Raw genomic sequence first — 14,438 nt, forward strand, 5'->3', positions numbered from 1 at the left:
ACAGCTGTAGATTTTGGGGTAAACTGTAGTTGTGCACTGTCCCTATTGGTATCTCCTTTGAACCACTACTGAATTGGCAATTGCTGGGCATGGTCTCACAGGTTATGGTTAGTGGGTATGCACCCCCTTTCCCATCCCTCTCTGGGACTGAGGTTTTTAGTCTCTGTTGTCAATCTTGGAGGTATCTCTCACATTTTACTCATGCCACTGTGTCCTCTTCCTGCACTACACACATCTGGCAACTGTGATTAAATAGCTAAATCTTGATCTCCCACAATAATCACTGTCCATCACCCCAGCTCCTCCATCAATGCCAAACCTTTGGGCTAATCATAATTTGGCTATAATTCTCCCAAAGGTTCCCTCAGGAAACTGAAGCCTCAACCTGTAGGCGCTAACACCTGCCTCTGGTGGAATAGCCACATATTCTATGCTGAAGAGGTCAAATCCAGCAGCATCTAGGTTGGCTTGAAGGAGCAGCTGGCTGTGGGTCATACTGTGACTACCTTGAGAGTCGTCTCTGGAGATCGAGGGCTGGTCTTTTGATGAGCTTCCCATCTATCATGAAGCCAAGTGGACTCCTCAAAGAACACAGTTGAAGGATTGCCTTCACAAGGTTTATTCAGCACCAAATACAATGTTGGGCAACCCAAAACAGGTTTGAATAGATAGCAAGAACTCCTTTCAATTCAAAATGTCTCTACAAAAGCTTCTTCTGATTTTCTCCCTGGTATTACTGACAATCACTTGTACACAGTTGCTCCTTTGATTGATGTCTTGGTGGCTGAGTAGCCCTCCTTAAGCAGCCACTGGTTGGATGGCATTGTCAAGATATTTAAGGTTTTCTTGTTCCAGCTCTAGGAGTTTCTATAGCAGGGTTGACAGTGGCTTCCAGAGTTGAAGTGCACCCACAGGGTATCTAGGTGCCTGGTTGAATTCTGGTTCTCTTACATGCCTTAGGATGCTGAATCTATGATTTCCCAATCCTGTCTTGCGCCACTCCTCACTGAGCTGTCGTTCACTTTTGCCTCTGTACATGTGACTAAACTGCTTCTATAGCCCTTGAGCTGGTTGATGTCTAAACTCCTTCATGTCCCGCCCATGCGTGTTCTTTCTCCCACTTATGCTTGTTTTGTCTCCATCGGGTATTTCCAACGGACTTCCAACTGTTCCCGTCTCTCACTTTCCATTTCTTCTCCACTCCTCCAACTGCCTCTCTTTCCTCATTACAACCTCTCCACCATCCACTCATATGGTGCTTTTTTACGTACCCTTTCTACCCCTTCTCCGACCCCCTCTGCTTCCTTCCCTCCCCTTGGCTCTTTAACTTCTTCTCCACCACGTGTTGTCACCTCTGTGCCTGCTCCTCCAACTCGTGCACCACCAACTGCTCCTGTACTTGAAGCTGCACGTGATTAGCTGCCTGGTGCATTTGCTCTAGCTTTATCAGTTTCTTGATGCGGCCAAAGATTCTAAAAGACTGGTTTGCCATCTTGGATATTGCAGATCCATGCATGCACAGATGGAGTTCTGTGAATAAAGCTGTCAGGACCCTATCAACCTTGTGGTCCAGTGCTCATTCATTGCAAGCACAGCTGCTACTACTACTGGATTTTACCTTGGAGAGCTTTGGCAGGTTATTGCAAAACACAACAGGTCTTGATTTGCAAGGCCTACAGATTTCAATCTTAATATCCTGGGTCTGAAATCTTATAGTGATAGTGGTGGCATAAGCCATGTGGCTGTGTCCTTCATCAAGCCTCCACTGTTATGGGAGAGACGAGGGGATTCTCACCTTACTTCTCCTGGGCTCCACATCATGTAGCAGGTGGTGGATCAAACTTCCAGAGGCACCAACATAAAGAACTTAAGGCCTTAGCAAGTATCATAGCATTTCTAACTACTCAGGATCTACTTCCAGAATAATCCTCCACACATGGTAGCCAGAGACTTAGAGTCATTGGCTGCCCACATCAGCATCTAAGTACACAAGCTCTATGCTTGTACCCCTACTTCAGACGACAACTCCCTTTCCTTTAGCAATCGTATTCTTCTTATACCAATTGTCTTGAACTCTCGAGTGAGAATGATTCCTTCCTTTTTCTTTCAAATTCCATTAGCTTTTGGAGTTTTGCTTGTCCTCTTTTCCTATTATTGTGCTCTTTATGGACTAGATATAGATAACCGTTTTTTTAGATATTTCCAATTATACCAGAGCGAAATTGGGAGCTTGCCGGTCTTCTATGTAATCTTAAAACCTGCAGGATACCTTAAAGTATCCCGTAGGCTTACTAAATTCGACAGCAATTCAATAATATTAATAAGCATGATATAGGAGAACTATTTAAAACTCAAGAGAATGTGATACTCAAATTAGACTAATGGTGTACAAATGCCGTGAAAGAGAATATAATCAACAACACTGAATGAATGTTTGTAAAAAATCAATTCTTATTTATAAACCAGTAAAATGTGTGCCAATCCTTGCACATATTTCTACTTATTTGAATCAAAGAATGTAAATTAAGAGGATCCTTGAGAAGAGTTGAACATTTTCAAACATAATGGATTTTTCAGTAGGTTCCTTTCAAACCTATCGGTATTAACAGAAAAACAATACTTTCCAACACACCTCCTATACATTTAGTTATGTCCAATGAGAATTCTCAAAGAGCATTTTTATCTAGCTTATAAATTGTCCAAGGTGAATTACTCTTGAGAGTTCTCTCCTATTCTACCTCCTCAGCTAGTGAGAACTCCAGAGCATTGGAACTCATAGGCCCTAGCTGTCAGATTGGTGTTGGTTAATGGTCACCAACCGGTGTTAGAGTGTTTCTTCTATTGCAAATGTTAAGGGGGCTGGTTGTTGGTTATGTGTTCTTGGCTGGTTGTGTTAGAACTGGTTTAGGTTGGTGGTTAAAGGTTTTTTCTTGTACCATTAGGGGCCCAGAATGGAGAGATTTAGTGTCATTTGTGTTGAGGATATGAAAAGTTACCTATGAAGGCTCCATTGAATAGTTGTGGTGGAGTGTAGCTGATGATTCTTCAGAGCATCACTGCAATGGTGCGCCTTTGAAGATTAAAGGCTCTTGTTGGACTCATTAGGTTACATGAATAGAAATTAGTCCAATACCAAAGCTGGCCTGGTTAATGTTTTTGCTAATCTAAAAATATGCTGCAACCCTCAAGAGAGATTACCTGAAACAGCCACATCAGTGCATTAATTAAGGTATTTGATGTGTATATAAGCATATGTATATTTGCCCTTTTTACTGTTCTATCTTCGCCAGATATGGTTACCACAGGAGGGTAGCTGTAAACCAGTTGCACAACGTGTCCACCTCGTTAGAATGAAATCATTATTTTAAGGCACTGTCATGTTAACGTTAGTCTGTGTCACATATATGTCTCCAGAAGAATTATCCATTCATCCAGTTTGATTTGGATTTGTTATTTATTGAGGATAACTGCTCTCAACATAGTGGGGAAAAATCTGACATCATAGTAGTTGGTGACTCTCACATGATGGTATATAGTATGTTTTATTTAGTTAACAGAAACTGTGAAGGTAGTAGGAATGTCCTATACCATTAAGGGGAATTACTGTCTAGATGCACTAGTAGAGGATTTTTTTTATACGTCATGGGCAAATCCAACGCTTACTTCCAATGGCTGCAGGGGAACACAGGCAATGGGTGCAAAATCATTTTGTTTCAAAGTGTGTGCGAACAGCACTCCCCAAGCTTCGTGTACATGCACAAAGAGAGGTTCCAAGTATTGTAATTTTTCTTAAAGCCCTCACCACTAGTTCCAGGATCGATCAGTGCCACATGGTTCTGAAACTCCACTCTGATGCAACGTTTGGCGCTGCAGAGAGCCAGTGATTTCTGGTCATGTGTTGGGATAGGGAAGACAGAGCTAGAAGGGAGTAGGATCTTCAGTGAGGCTTTGCATGGGGGAGCAGGCCCTCTCTGGATCCTAGGTCATGCACAAATGGATACTCTTAGTTGTAGACCTTTTTCATGAGGTCATCACCACTAGTTCTGGGGCCATGCAGGGTTCCATAGACTTGTTCCTCTAAACCGCTCCAGGATTCGATGCTGTGCAGCACACAAAATGTCTGGATGTGAATTGGGCAGCGAGGCAGCAACAAGCAAAATCTTCTGGGTGCCTGCACGTGGATGGGCTGTTGTGCTCCAGCCACCGGCGTGTGCACACAGGGCAAGTATGAGCAATGGAGGTAGTGGAAGTAAACTAACTTATCCTCACTTTAGGTGCAACTACATCCAGTGGATAAAGCAAAATTACTGCTAATTTCACCCATGCCTGCCTTCCTTATATACATATTGTAAATTGCATCTCAATGTTTCTGCCTTGCACTTGCACCTGTACCTACCCATGTACTTACCTGTAAATTACTGTACAGCACTGTAACTAAGATGAGAATATCCTTGTTGCTCCTGCGCCCTGATACCTTGGGTCTGGCTCGCAATACAAATGAATAAAACAAACAAACAAGCATAGGAGCAAGGGTCAGCAGAGCAGATGGTTTACTCTTTATTTAGAATGTTACCTTGATCCACTCTACGATGACTGCTGGCAAACTTTATTATGTGTGAGCAGAGCAGTCCTCTTTCATCTTCTTTATAACCGTTGCAGACCACAGAGGGTAATGGAAGAAGAGCAGTGAGCCCTATTGTCTCAGTTGTCAATTTTCATAGTAATGTATAATAATAATAGTAATGATGCACGTTCCTACATAGGGCTTCATACCAGATTCCTCCTACTTCTCAATGCTGCAATAACAGGAGTTATTATTAACCAGTTTAATGGTATTACTTTTCCTGACCTCAGAAGGAGGAAAGACTGAGTTGGCCTGCCCACGGGGTTCAAACTCGTGAAGTCTCCATGTCTGAGACCAGCAAGCTTAGCCTGTGAGATATCCGGCAGGCGCTGATGCAGGTGACAAAGCCTTCACGTTTCCCACTACAACCCCAACGGCATTAGAGATCTTCAGAGAGTGCCCAGCACATGGCGTAGGAGCATAGGAAGGAACAGCCAATGTAGAAAAGCTTTAGGGGAGCATTAACAGCTTAGGCCTTCAATGCTCAAGAGACCTAAAAAGAGAGGGAATCCTGGTGCCCTGCTACCACAATCAATACAGTGGTAGGGGAGTGATGGAAAGTGTTTGTTCCAGACGGGAATAGAGAAGGTTGCTCAGCTGACCATACCCAAGGTATCCCATACCTGAGGTACTTCAGCCTCATCGGCGTGGGCACATGCACTGTTCCTTTGGTTTCTCTGTTTTTCTTGGCCACATGTAGGCCAGAGTGGAGGCGAAGGAAGCAGAGAGTGGTGATTGGGATGCTAAACCTGCCGTAATGCGGCAAGGCAAGGGAGTTGCTAGACCAAGCAGTGTGAGTGAAGACACCGCAGATCTTCACCACGTACAACACTGATAGCTATGCACCTCTGAAGGCATCTATGGCTACAGCCATCTTTCCTGATCTGCTCCCAAATCCCTCATATTTCACACTGCCTGACATGATGGTTTGGTACGGGTTGTTTTCTGAAATGTTTGGCATGCGTTTTCTGAAGATTAAATCTCTCTGCTGTAGTCTTTGCAGGTCACAATGTCAATCTTTTTTTTCAGAGATGGTTGGTCTAAAAGCAGTGGCACCCTAGGTCATTTTGCCAGAAATTAGATGCTTCTGGCAAAAAACGCTGTCAGTGGCAACTCATTTGTTTTGCTTTTTGTAATGAATACCCACCCTGTATGCCCCTTACACCTGATCAATACCCTTACCCCCGTAAGCAAATAAAAATGGATAGACGTGTTTGCATTTTTTTTTACCACACTATTACAGCCGATATTACATAACACAATGCTCCTTAAAAGATATTATTGTTGCACAAACAATGGCAGTGGTGTTCTTTTTAGATTCTGTGAAGCACGACAAGGGCGAAGTCGATCATGTCATCATACGCGAATTGGGAGATATTCAAGATTTCTGGGTTCAGTGTGGAATATGTATTTTTCTAATCCCGGAAAGACAGTGTGACATATTCCACCCAGAAAGCAAACCTTTTTCATTTAGTGGACATGAGGGTTCATCTTTATGCTTTGCCGTTGTAATTGAAGTTGTACTATTCTATCCGAATCCACTGTGACACTGATGATGAACACAACAGGAGTGATGCAGTCCGGTTATCTTGGAGTGGTTGTCTAATTGCTGCTCTCTCCTCAGGTTTTTTTCAGATCGAGGCAGACACTACGCCGTTTCTCTCTATCGAAGAGATCGCAAGCACTGTCCCCATTGGGACTATCCGCTTTGGTCACCCTTGCTACTACAGCCCGAAAGATGTAAAACTGCCAAAAATCATCATAAAGAGTGGCGAGAAGATCATGTTCCACTCAGTTGGTGAAGTTGATGGCGTGATGTCTGTGAACTGTGAGGTACTGAGAGATGGGCAACATCACCCTTTTGCATTAGCTCTGTCCTGCAGGGGAGAATTCTTTGAATGCAGTGATGATCAGATCTACTCACTGAATGAGATAGCAGAATGGAAAATCCCTCGGAACAGAAAAAGGACTGTTCTTCTACACAGTCTTATGAATACCTACGAGAACACCGCTAGCCCTTTCCCTGATAGGTTTAAAGGGTCAATTGTGCTTTCTACGGTCTATGAACTTCAAGCAGTGATGAAATGTAAGTACACATTGTTTGGTTACCATTTGCATTTATCAGAGCAAATGTACAAAGCTACACAGGATGAACGCCATCAAATGTGCACTGAATATTAAGGGGTAAATTCAAGAAATGACCTTTTTGTATGTAATATTTTCCAAATTCAATTGAGTGTTTGTCTATAAATTATGATGAGCATTATGCAGTGACTACAAAATAACATTCCATGACATCAGTTTGGGATATAGTATTGCTGAATGTCATGGGGCTGAAAATAGTTAGCAGAATGTCACATTGAATAATCTCCCATATAGAGAGGAATACAAGCACTAACGCATTTGCAATACTCCTTTATCAGAAATCTAGGAAACATTTGTAACCCAAAATTGCAACTTTCCTAGGTTTGATTTTGAGTTTCTGGGTCTTCTCGAAGGCACAATGGTTAATTAGACTATTGTGAGGGATTGGGAAAATTGACTGATCATCTTGGATTGGTCCAACTAGCACTCCCCAGTTGTGTCTATAGGACTCAATGGTTTGCTTTTGCAGTACCAAACTCCCTGGTCCGTTCTCTCACTTACTTTCTCCCACTGCCTTACTCTCTTTTGCCTGATCTTCCTACTACTCTCTCCCCACCTCCCCTCTAATACCCCCTCTTCTCTCCTCCTCTGTCTCTTTCTCACCTTTTTTTCCCTCCCTCCTGTCCCTCTCATGTTCCGCACTCTCCCTCCATCTCCTCCTAGCTCCTCTCTCTCTCTCAGACTACCTCATTCTGTTGCTCACACCACTCGTCATTCTGCTCCTCTCAATCCTCCTCATTATGCTTCCCAGGGATATGATGCGCTGCTCACACTTCCCTACTAAGCCGACTCTCACATCTCCCCTATACACAATCCCCTATCTACACCTCTATGCCCTAGCCTTACCACACTCTCTCTGCCTATTTCATGCAACTACCTTCACCACCTCTCTCCACTCTGCACTCACTACTACTCCCACTACTGCCTTGCACTTTCTCTGCAGCCTTCTACCTCTCTCACACACACATACACAAACACACACACTTTCACTCACTAATCCCTCTACACATATCCCTCAATCTATCTATTTTTCCCTTTCACTCACCTTTTATACCGCCCCTTCTCACACTCCACTAAATACAACTGGTACAACTCTCACAAATACCTCACCTGCACTCTGCTCCAACTCTGCCACCAACTCCTCAGCACTCGGCTCCGCTGTCTTTCCTCCACCTGGTCTTGTGGCCCAGCCCCGCACCTTCTGACTTCACTCCTGCAACCTACACTCTGCCTTTCAGTGGCCTCCCTTCTATACCGTGTGTGTGTGGGCTGCTACTTCCCTCTGCTCGTCCAGTGCTAACCTGACTCTGTGGGCCAGTCTGTGCCGGCCTTTCCGTTTGGGGCTGAGTTATACAGGTAAAAGGCTTTAAGAACCCAGTTAAAAGAACCAAGGTGGGCACTAGAAACTGAATCCCATGTACTCATAACATATTCATAAATTTAAAAAAAGTAATAGCCTGCTGCAGCTGTCAGTGATAGAGGGGGATCCGGAGCCCAACCATACTCAAATAATCGATGCATACATGAATAGAATCAGAGTCACACTGCGCTGGCTAATAAATATATGGACTGGACATATAAACACAATTATTTATTAATGGTGCACATCACCGGAAGGAAGCACAGCCGACACATGTTTTAACCCACTGAGTCTTTTTCTAGGCTGTCAATACATAATATACATAGAGCAACCGAACATCAATAGTTAAAAAATAAACCCAGGAAATAAATAAACATGACAAATTAAGTAGGATCATAATATAAACCAAAACAACAGAATTACTACAAACAGGAAAAGATCATGAAAGAAAAAGCAGTAGATCAATTCAACACAATTCACATAATGGTCCAGACAACACGATAACAAAGTAGTTAAACAAATGAAAGAGAACAATTTGAAAAGGCAAAAGAAAGAAAATACAAGAACATTAATCATACTGTTGAGATAAGGACAACTTTAATAGTAATCTCATAACAGTATGAAAAAGAAGAGGCAATGAGATAGGGATCCCAAGTCCACAAACCAAATGATGTGAGCATTGAAAGTGTAGCACAGAAAAGATGCCATAAGAAACCACTGTAGAGAAGACCCAACAAACCATGTGAATTTGAAACCAGGTGAGTACACCTTACATATATGAACTTCAAAGCAAGATGGAGCTAGCAAGTGTATCCCATGCATAGGTGAGATAAGAATGCAAACATTCACTCAGTATCTGGGCGCTTCTCCTTAATTGTAGGATGATCTCGTCGCTCATAAAGAGACTTCCTTCTGTGTCTGCCCAGAAGTGAGATTAGGTTCTGAGTTTTGTAGTTTCTGTACTAAGCGCCAGAGAAAGAATGTATTCTGTGAATCTGAGACCCAATGAGTGAAAATAAACAGGTTGTATTTATGAACAGGAAATACACAGGTATTCAGTTTATTCCTGATTTGATTCTTGGTGTGTCCATCCATATATCCTCAACGAAAACACACAGGTGTTGACATGTTTCAATCTTATTCTGTAACCTTGTGTCTGCCGTTCAGTATATCCTTGTGCCCTCCTTTTAATATGTTTTTTTGTCCTCAAGATTTCATATTTATTTAATTCTTGATGTGACTTTTTATCCTTCTCTTAATATTTCCGTATGCCCCACCTCTTAATATGTCTTGTGTCCTCAACACGTGTTTCACCACCTCAATGTGGCTCATCAGGAGGACAAGTTCCATTGGATAGGGTATCTGATGGTAACCAGAATTATTGATAAGTCAGCTTTGAAAAAGTTTCTTTGTGCACATTTTTAGTTGCAAATTGCAATATATGATTTTGCAGATGCAAGGTTTTTGATCTGAAAGAATGGACAGTTAATTCTCATTGGGATTTATACCATATACATTGCTGCGAGATTTCCCCATTGGATATATACGTCAACTTTGGTGATCAATTAACAGTCAGAAAATGCCCTTTCCCTAACTTCTATGAACAGGTGAATGATATGATATGATTTGATATGATAGTTTATTTATATAGCGCCTATACACAATGTGTTTCAAAGCGCTTCAAGGCAAGGGAGGGAACAAGGGAAAATACAATGACATTCTTACAGGCCATGAACAGTAAGGATGTGAAATTAACTATCGTACTCGGCCTGACGACATTTCAGATAGTGCAAGAGCTAAGACATGGATAAGGATGGGAGGGGGAGAGTGGGAAGGAAATGGAATCAGACAGGCGACTACTGTACTAGGCCTGACAACATTTCTGGTAGAGCCGGAGAAAAACAAAAGGTGAGGGAGAGGGGTGCAGAAAGGGCGGGGAGGAACAAAACAAGCGACTATCATACTAGGCCTGAATCGAGTGATAACTTGAAATTTTCACAATGTGTTGCTAATTCCACTTACTTTTATCGATTTCTAGAGAGAAAAATATTAAATAGTGTGTAGCTATAATCACTGGTCCAGATTACGGAGTATAGAAATGGTAATACTTGGCGTGACAGATGCTCAAAAAATGGGTGCCTCTATGTTTTCTTCACCCAATAATGTTACCATCATCATGTAAGGCGCTAGCTTACCGGAGAATTAGTTTTCTCTAGTTATTTTCTGGAGCAGTCGGATAGGCTCTGAATGCTATCTGTGCATGATGTCTGTTCCAAGTCTGTGTAAGGTGCCATATTTGTATAGATGTGATTTGTGACATTTTATCGTATGCCAGGGTGAGCTCCCTCCTGTGTTCTCCTGCATAAGGAGGCTCCTCCATGCATTGAAACTAGATGAACTGTGGCACTCATCAGGGTCTATTAATAGGGGCATCAGACAAATTGATGTCGATGCCTATGTTGACTAGATGTGGGTTGATTATACCACAAAATGCCTATTCCTGTCAATGGGGTATGACTATTTGAACCACAAACATAGCTTTGATCGAGGATCCTCCAAAGCGTTCCCTATTTGTGAAGATGCGTCTAAGTAATTTACTGCAGGCCGTGGTCAAGGCCAAGTGGGATAAAAAAGAGTTTGCCTTTGTGACCTTTTTGTCTTACCGCCAGGGAGTCCTTACAGCATTTCCTTTTTCTGTGCCCTGTACATATTTATACTAGGAAAAGCAATCTAAAAGCGTGGCTAAACAACAAGAAGATTCGGACGATGATTGATGCAGAGAACGTATGTAAGAACGCTAGATCATTAGACGTTATTTTTGCTGTTTAGTAAGTTCTTGGAGAATGAATATTATCTCCTAAAGGGTAAAAAAAGCGACTCCCTAGCATTAGTTAAAGACTTGGTGTTGCATGCCGAACTGACAATTATATTATCTCTTTATGCTTTTACTGTCTTGTTGTGCGATTCTGTGTATTTTGTTTTTACTGTCAATTTTAATGGTACGTTTTGCCCATTTCATGTTTTCTTTATGTGTATCTGTGCTGTGTTTGTATGCAACTGTTATGGCATACTGCCAAAATAAAATTTGTTTGCCAAATTTTGGATTTCTCGCTCCTGTTGTTCTAGTCCAGGTTTTCTTCATTGCTACCAGGTGCATTCAGGGAGTTGAAGTTCTACAAGAGAAGAAAGAGAAAACTGTCCAGAAGCAGTAATGGGAGGCATTGTGTGACAGAGGGTAGTACCACTGGTAGCTTTCATGGTATGTGAGGGGGGTAACAGGGAATGGGGCTCCCTCACTCCTTCCCACTTCTGGGGGTTCCCTGTTCCCCTTGACAGGGTCATGACCCTGACTCTGTCACATATGGAACCTCCTTTGTTATCAAATTTGATCTACATATGATCACCTGGCCTCAGTTTTGAAGACCTGCTTATCAAGCAATAACTGCTCCTCATTGAAGAATCGGGGCATGCAGGTAAGGTTCAACGCCTTTATTAGCTTATCTTCAGAATCATAGCAACCCTGCTTACACTTCCTTCTCTGCTGTTCACTCCTCCTCCAACAGCTCTTCTCCAACTGCTCTCCACTCTCGAACCTAGAACCCCTCAGGATGCAACACAAGTGTTTCAGTCACATCGACTTTAACTCCAGCCACTACACATCTCAATCCTCTCTTTTTCTTACAATAACATCATAAAGAAGATTTTAGAAGGTGCTTAAAACAAATGGGAAGTTAAACTCATTTAAGTAGGAACACAAAAAAAGGAATTTAAGAAAACGTGTTGAAGAACGCTCTGTATGCCCCATTTTACTTTACACACATAGTAACACTCACAAAGCACACATTTCATAATCTCTAGACCTCTTGGATATCTTCTGTACTCTCTGGCCCCATCCTGTTGTGCCTATTGTGATTTGTATCCTTCTTGTGAGAAATTCTCTCCCTGATTTGTATATACTTCCATGACTGGAATTTCTGTCCTATACTCTACCCTTTCCATACTTCCTTCATTCGCATTCCCAACATACTCCATCCTGTCTGGAAATCAAAGGGAAAATCCCACACTCCTTGAACATTCAATCTTTCACCTTGAGTGCTATTATTCACTTCCTACTCATCACATAAAACAACTTTTTCAAATTCCAAACTGTTCCATCTTCCACTCTTATAGCATTCTTTAGTATGTGGACCAATTTCATAGGATTTGAGTATTTAGACATGCTTTCACTCCTTGTCTTTCCAATTTCACACAAACAAAATCTCCCACCTTGACCGTGCAAACGTTCATTCTCTTGTTGGGTGGAAATCTAGCATTGTGGTAATCTCTAAATTTCTTCTGAACTGCAAGTATGTTGCCTGCCATGAAGCCTTCATGGACCTTACTTATCCCTACCCTCTCTTTTACCCATGATGACAAGAATGTACAATTAGGTTCTCTACCCCTCATTAGTTTGAAGGGAGAAATCCCTGTCGTGCTATGTGGCGTCACCTGTATTCTCCACACCATTTCACATAGTGCTTTTTTCCAGTCCATTTTATTTGCCAAGGCTTGTGAATACAAACGCCAATAACCAATTTGATTCGTTACCATTGGTATACATGAGTACATTTCCATTTGAACCCCATTTTTTCACAAAACTGTTTCATTTCTTTTGTTGCAAATTGTGGCCCATTAACGCTTAAAACTGATTCTGGACTTCCTTCTCATTTGTAAATGTTGTCTAGGGAAACCATTATGTTATTTGTGTTTACTTTATCCATGAGAGCAACTTATGGCCACCTGGAATAGTGATCAATAAGCACAACCAACATTTTGTCACACTTGCCTAAACACTGATATGGCCTCAAGATGTCTATCCCTAAATGTATCCAACGTCTTTTAGAAAGTGAAAGTGGGCACAAAGTTACATTACTTGTTGAGAGATTTTAATCGCAATTATCGCATGTTTCATAATTTCTTACAATTCTCTCTATTTGTGAGTCCATCTCGGGCCACCAGTTCCTTTCCCTCACTTTCCTCTTAGTTATTGTAACCCCAGGGTGTCCTTCATGAGCTAGTTAGACAATCTGTTCCCTAACTGACAATTGGAGAATTAATTTGAACCCTCCTATTAACCAGACCCCTTCAATTGTTAGTTTCTCCTTAACTTCTCTTATCCTGCCACAACCTCTTGACCCACAATTGTTTTGAATGCAATGTCATGTTCTCTCTGCTCTTCCCAATCCACTATATTCAGTGCACTTAAATGTCACACTTGTTCCCCAAATAGTGTATCCACTATATCTTTATGCTTTATTCCGGATGATGGTCTGCTTCCATTGCAGGCATTCTTGTACGAAATCCATCACACAATTCCTTTTCGCCAGAAGTTATACAACTCTGCAATTATACTCTAAGAGTCTCAACCCCAACCTTGCAATCATTGGCATGGCTTTGATATCCCTTGAACATTGAGGACCTCAACTAGTGGTGTATGGTCTGTCGGTCTGATAAATTATTTTCCCCAAACATACGGGCAGAAATGTTTTCCCCATAGCAGCATCCTGGGAGCTCTCTTTTGATGATGAATTAACACGTCTCTGTTTCAGTAACTGCATGGGAGGCAAAGGATCTTATCTTCTTTCGGTCTCCTTCTGTTTTGGGAAGCACTGCTTTCATTCCAGTCAAATTGACTTTCCTTTTCTTCAACTACCTTAATGGATGTGCAATCTCTGTAAATCCCCTGATCAATTTGTTGTAGAAATCTACAAGACCTAAAAATGAACATAATTCTTCCTTATTCTGTGGCAATGGTTTTTCCTTGACCGATCTTCAATACATCTTCCTTTGGTGTATATCCTTCTTTAGATAATGTATTTCCTAAGTAATTCACTTCTTCCTTGTGGAATTTGCATTAACTGTGTTCTACTGTTAATCCATGTTCCTCCAATTTTCTTAACCCCTTGCTCAACCGCATATTGTGTTGCTCCCTTCCTTTATGATATATATACCAGCATGTCATCCTATAACACGTTTACTCCCATAACATCACTTAACATATGGAATATGATCCATTGGAAGACCAAGCTGCAGACACTAACCTGAAGGGCATCCTCAAGTAGCGGTACATCCCAAATGTGACAATAAATCTTGTGGTTCTCCTCAACTCCTTATGTAGTGAAATCTACTAGTATTCAGCTGATAAACCAATACATCTACCTATCAAATGTAACATTTCTGAAATCACTGGAAGATGTGTTTCCACAATGATGTTCTTATTTAAATCCCACAAGTCCACACATACCCATATCTTAGCATTAGACTTATTAG

The 14,438-nt window shown here is 41.7% G+C and overlaps 1 protein-coding gene across 1 annotated transcript in view; it reads left to right on the forward strand.

Annotated features, from left to right (window-relative positions):
- THEMIS (thymocyte selection associated) overlaps positions 1-14,438 on the forward strand; it is a 557,215-nt gene that overhangs the window by 229,786 nt on the left and 312,991 nt on the right. Inside the window, exon 3 of the mRNA XM_069607495.1 lies at positions 6,249-6,710. Within this exon, the coding sequence (XP_069463596.1) occupies positions 6,249-6,710 (462 nt within the window). The remainder of the gene's footprint in view (positions 1-6,248; positions 6,711-14,438) is intronic.

Source organism: Ambystoma mexicanum, chromosome 4q (assembly GCF_040938575.1).
Source record: "Ambystoma mexicanum isolate Mex_15411 chromosome 4q, UKY_AmexF1_1, whole genome shotgun sequence".
Lineage (NCBI taxonomy): Eukaryota > Metazoa > Chordata > Amphibia > Caudata > Ambystomatidae > Ambystoma > Ambystoma mexicanum.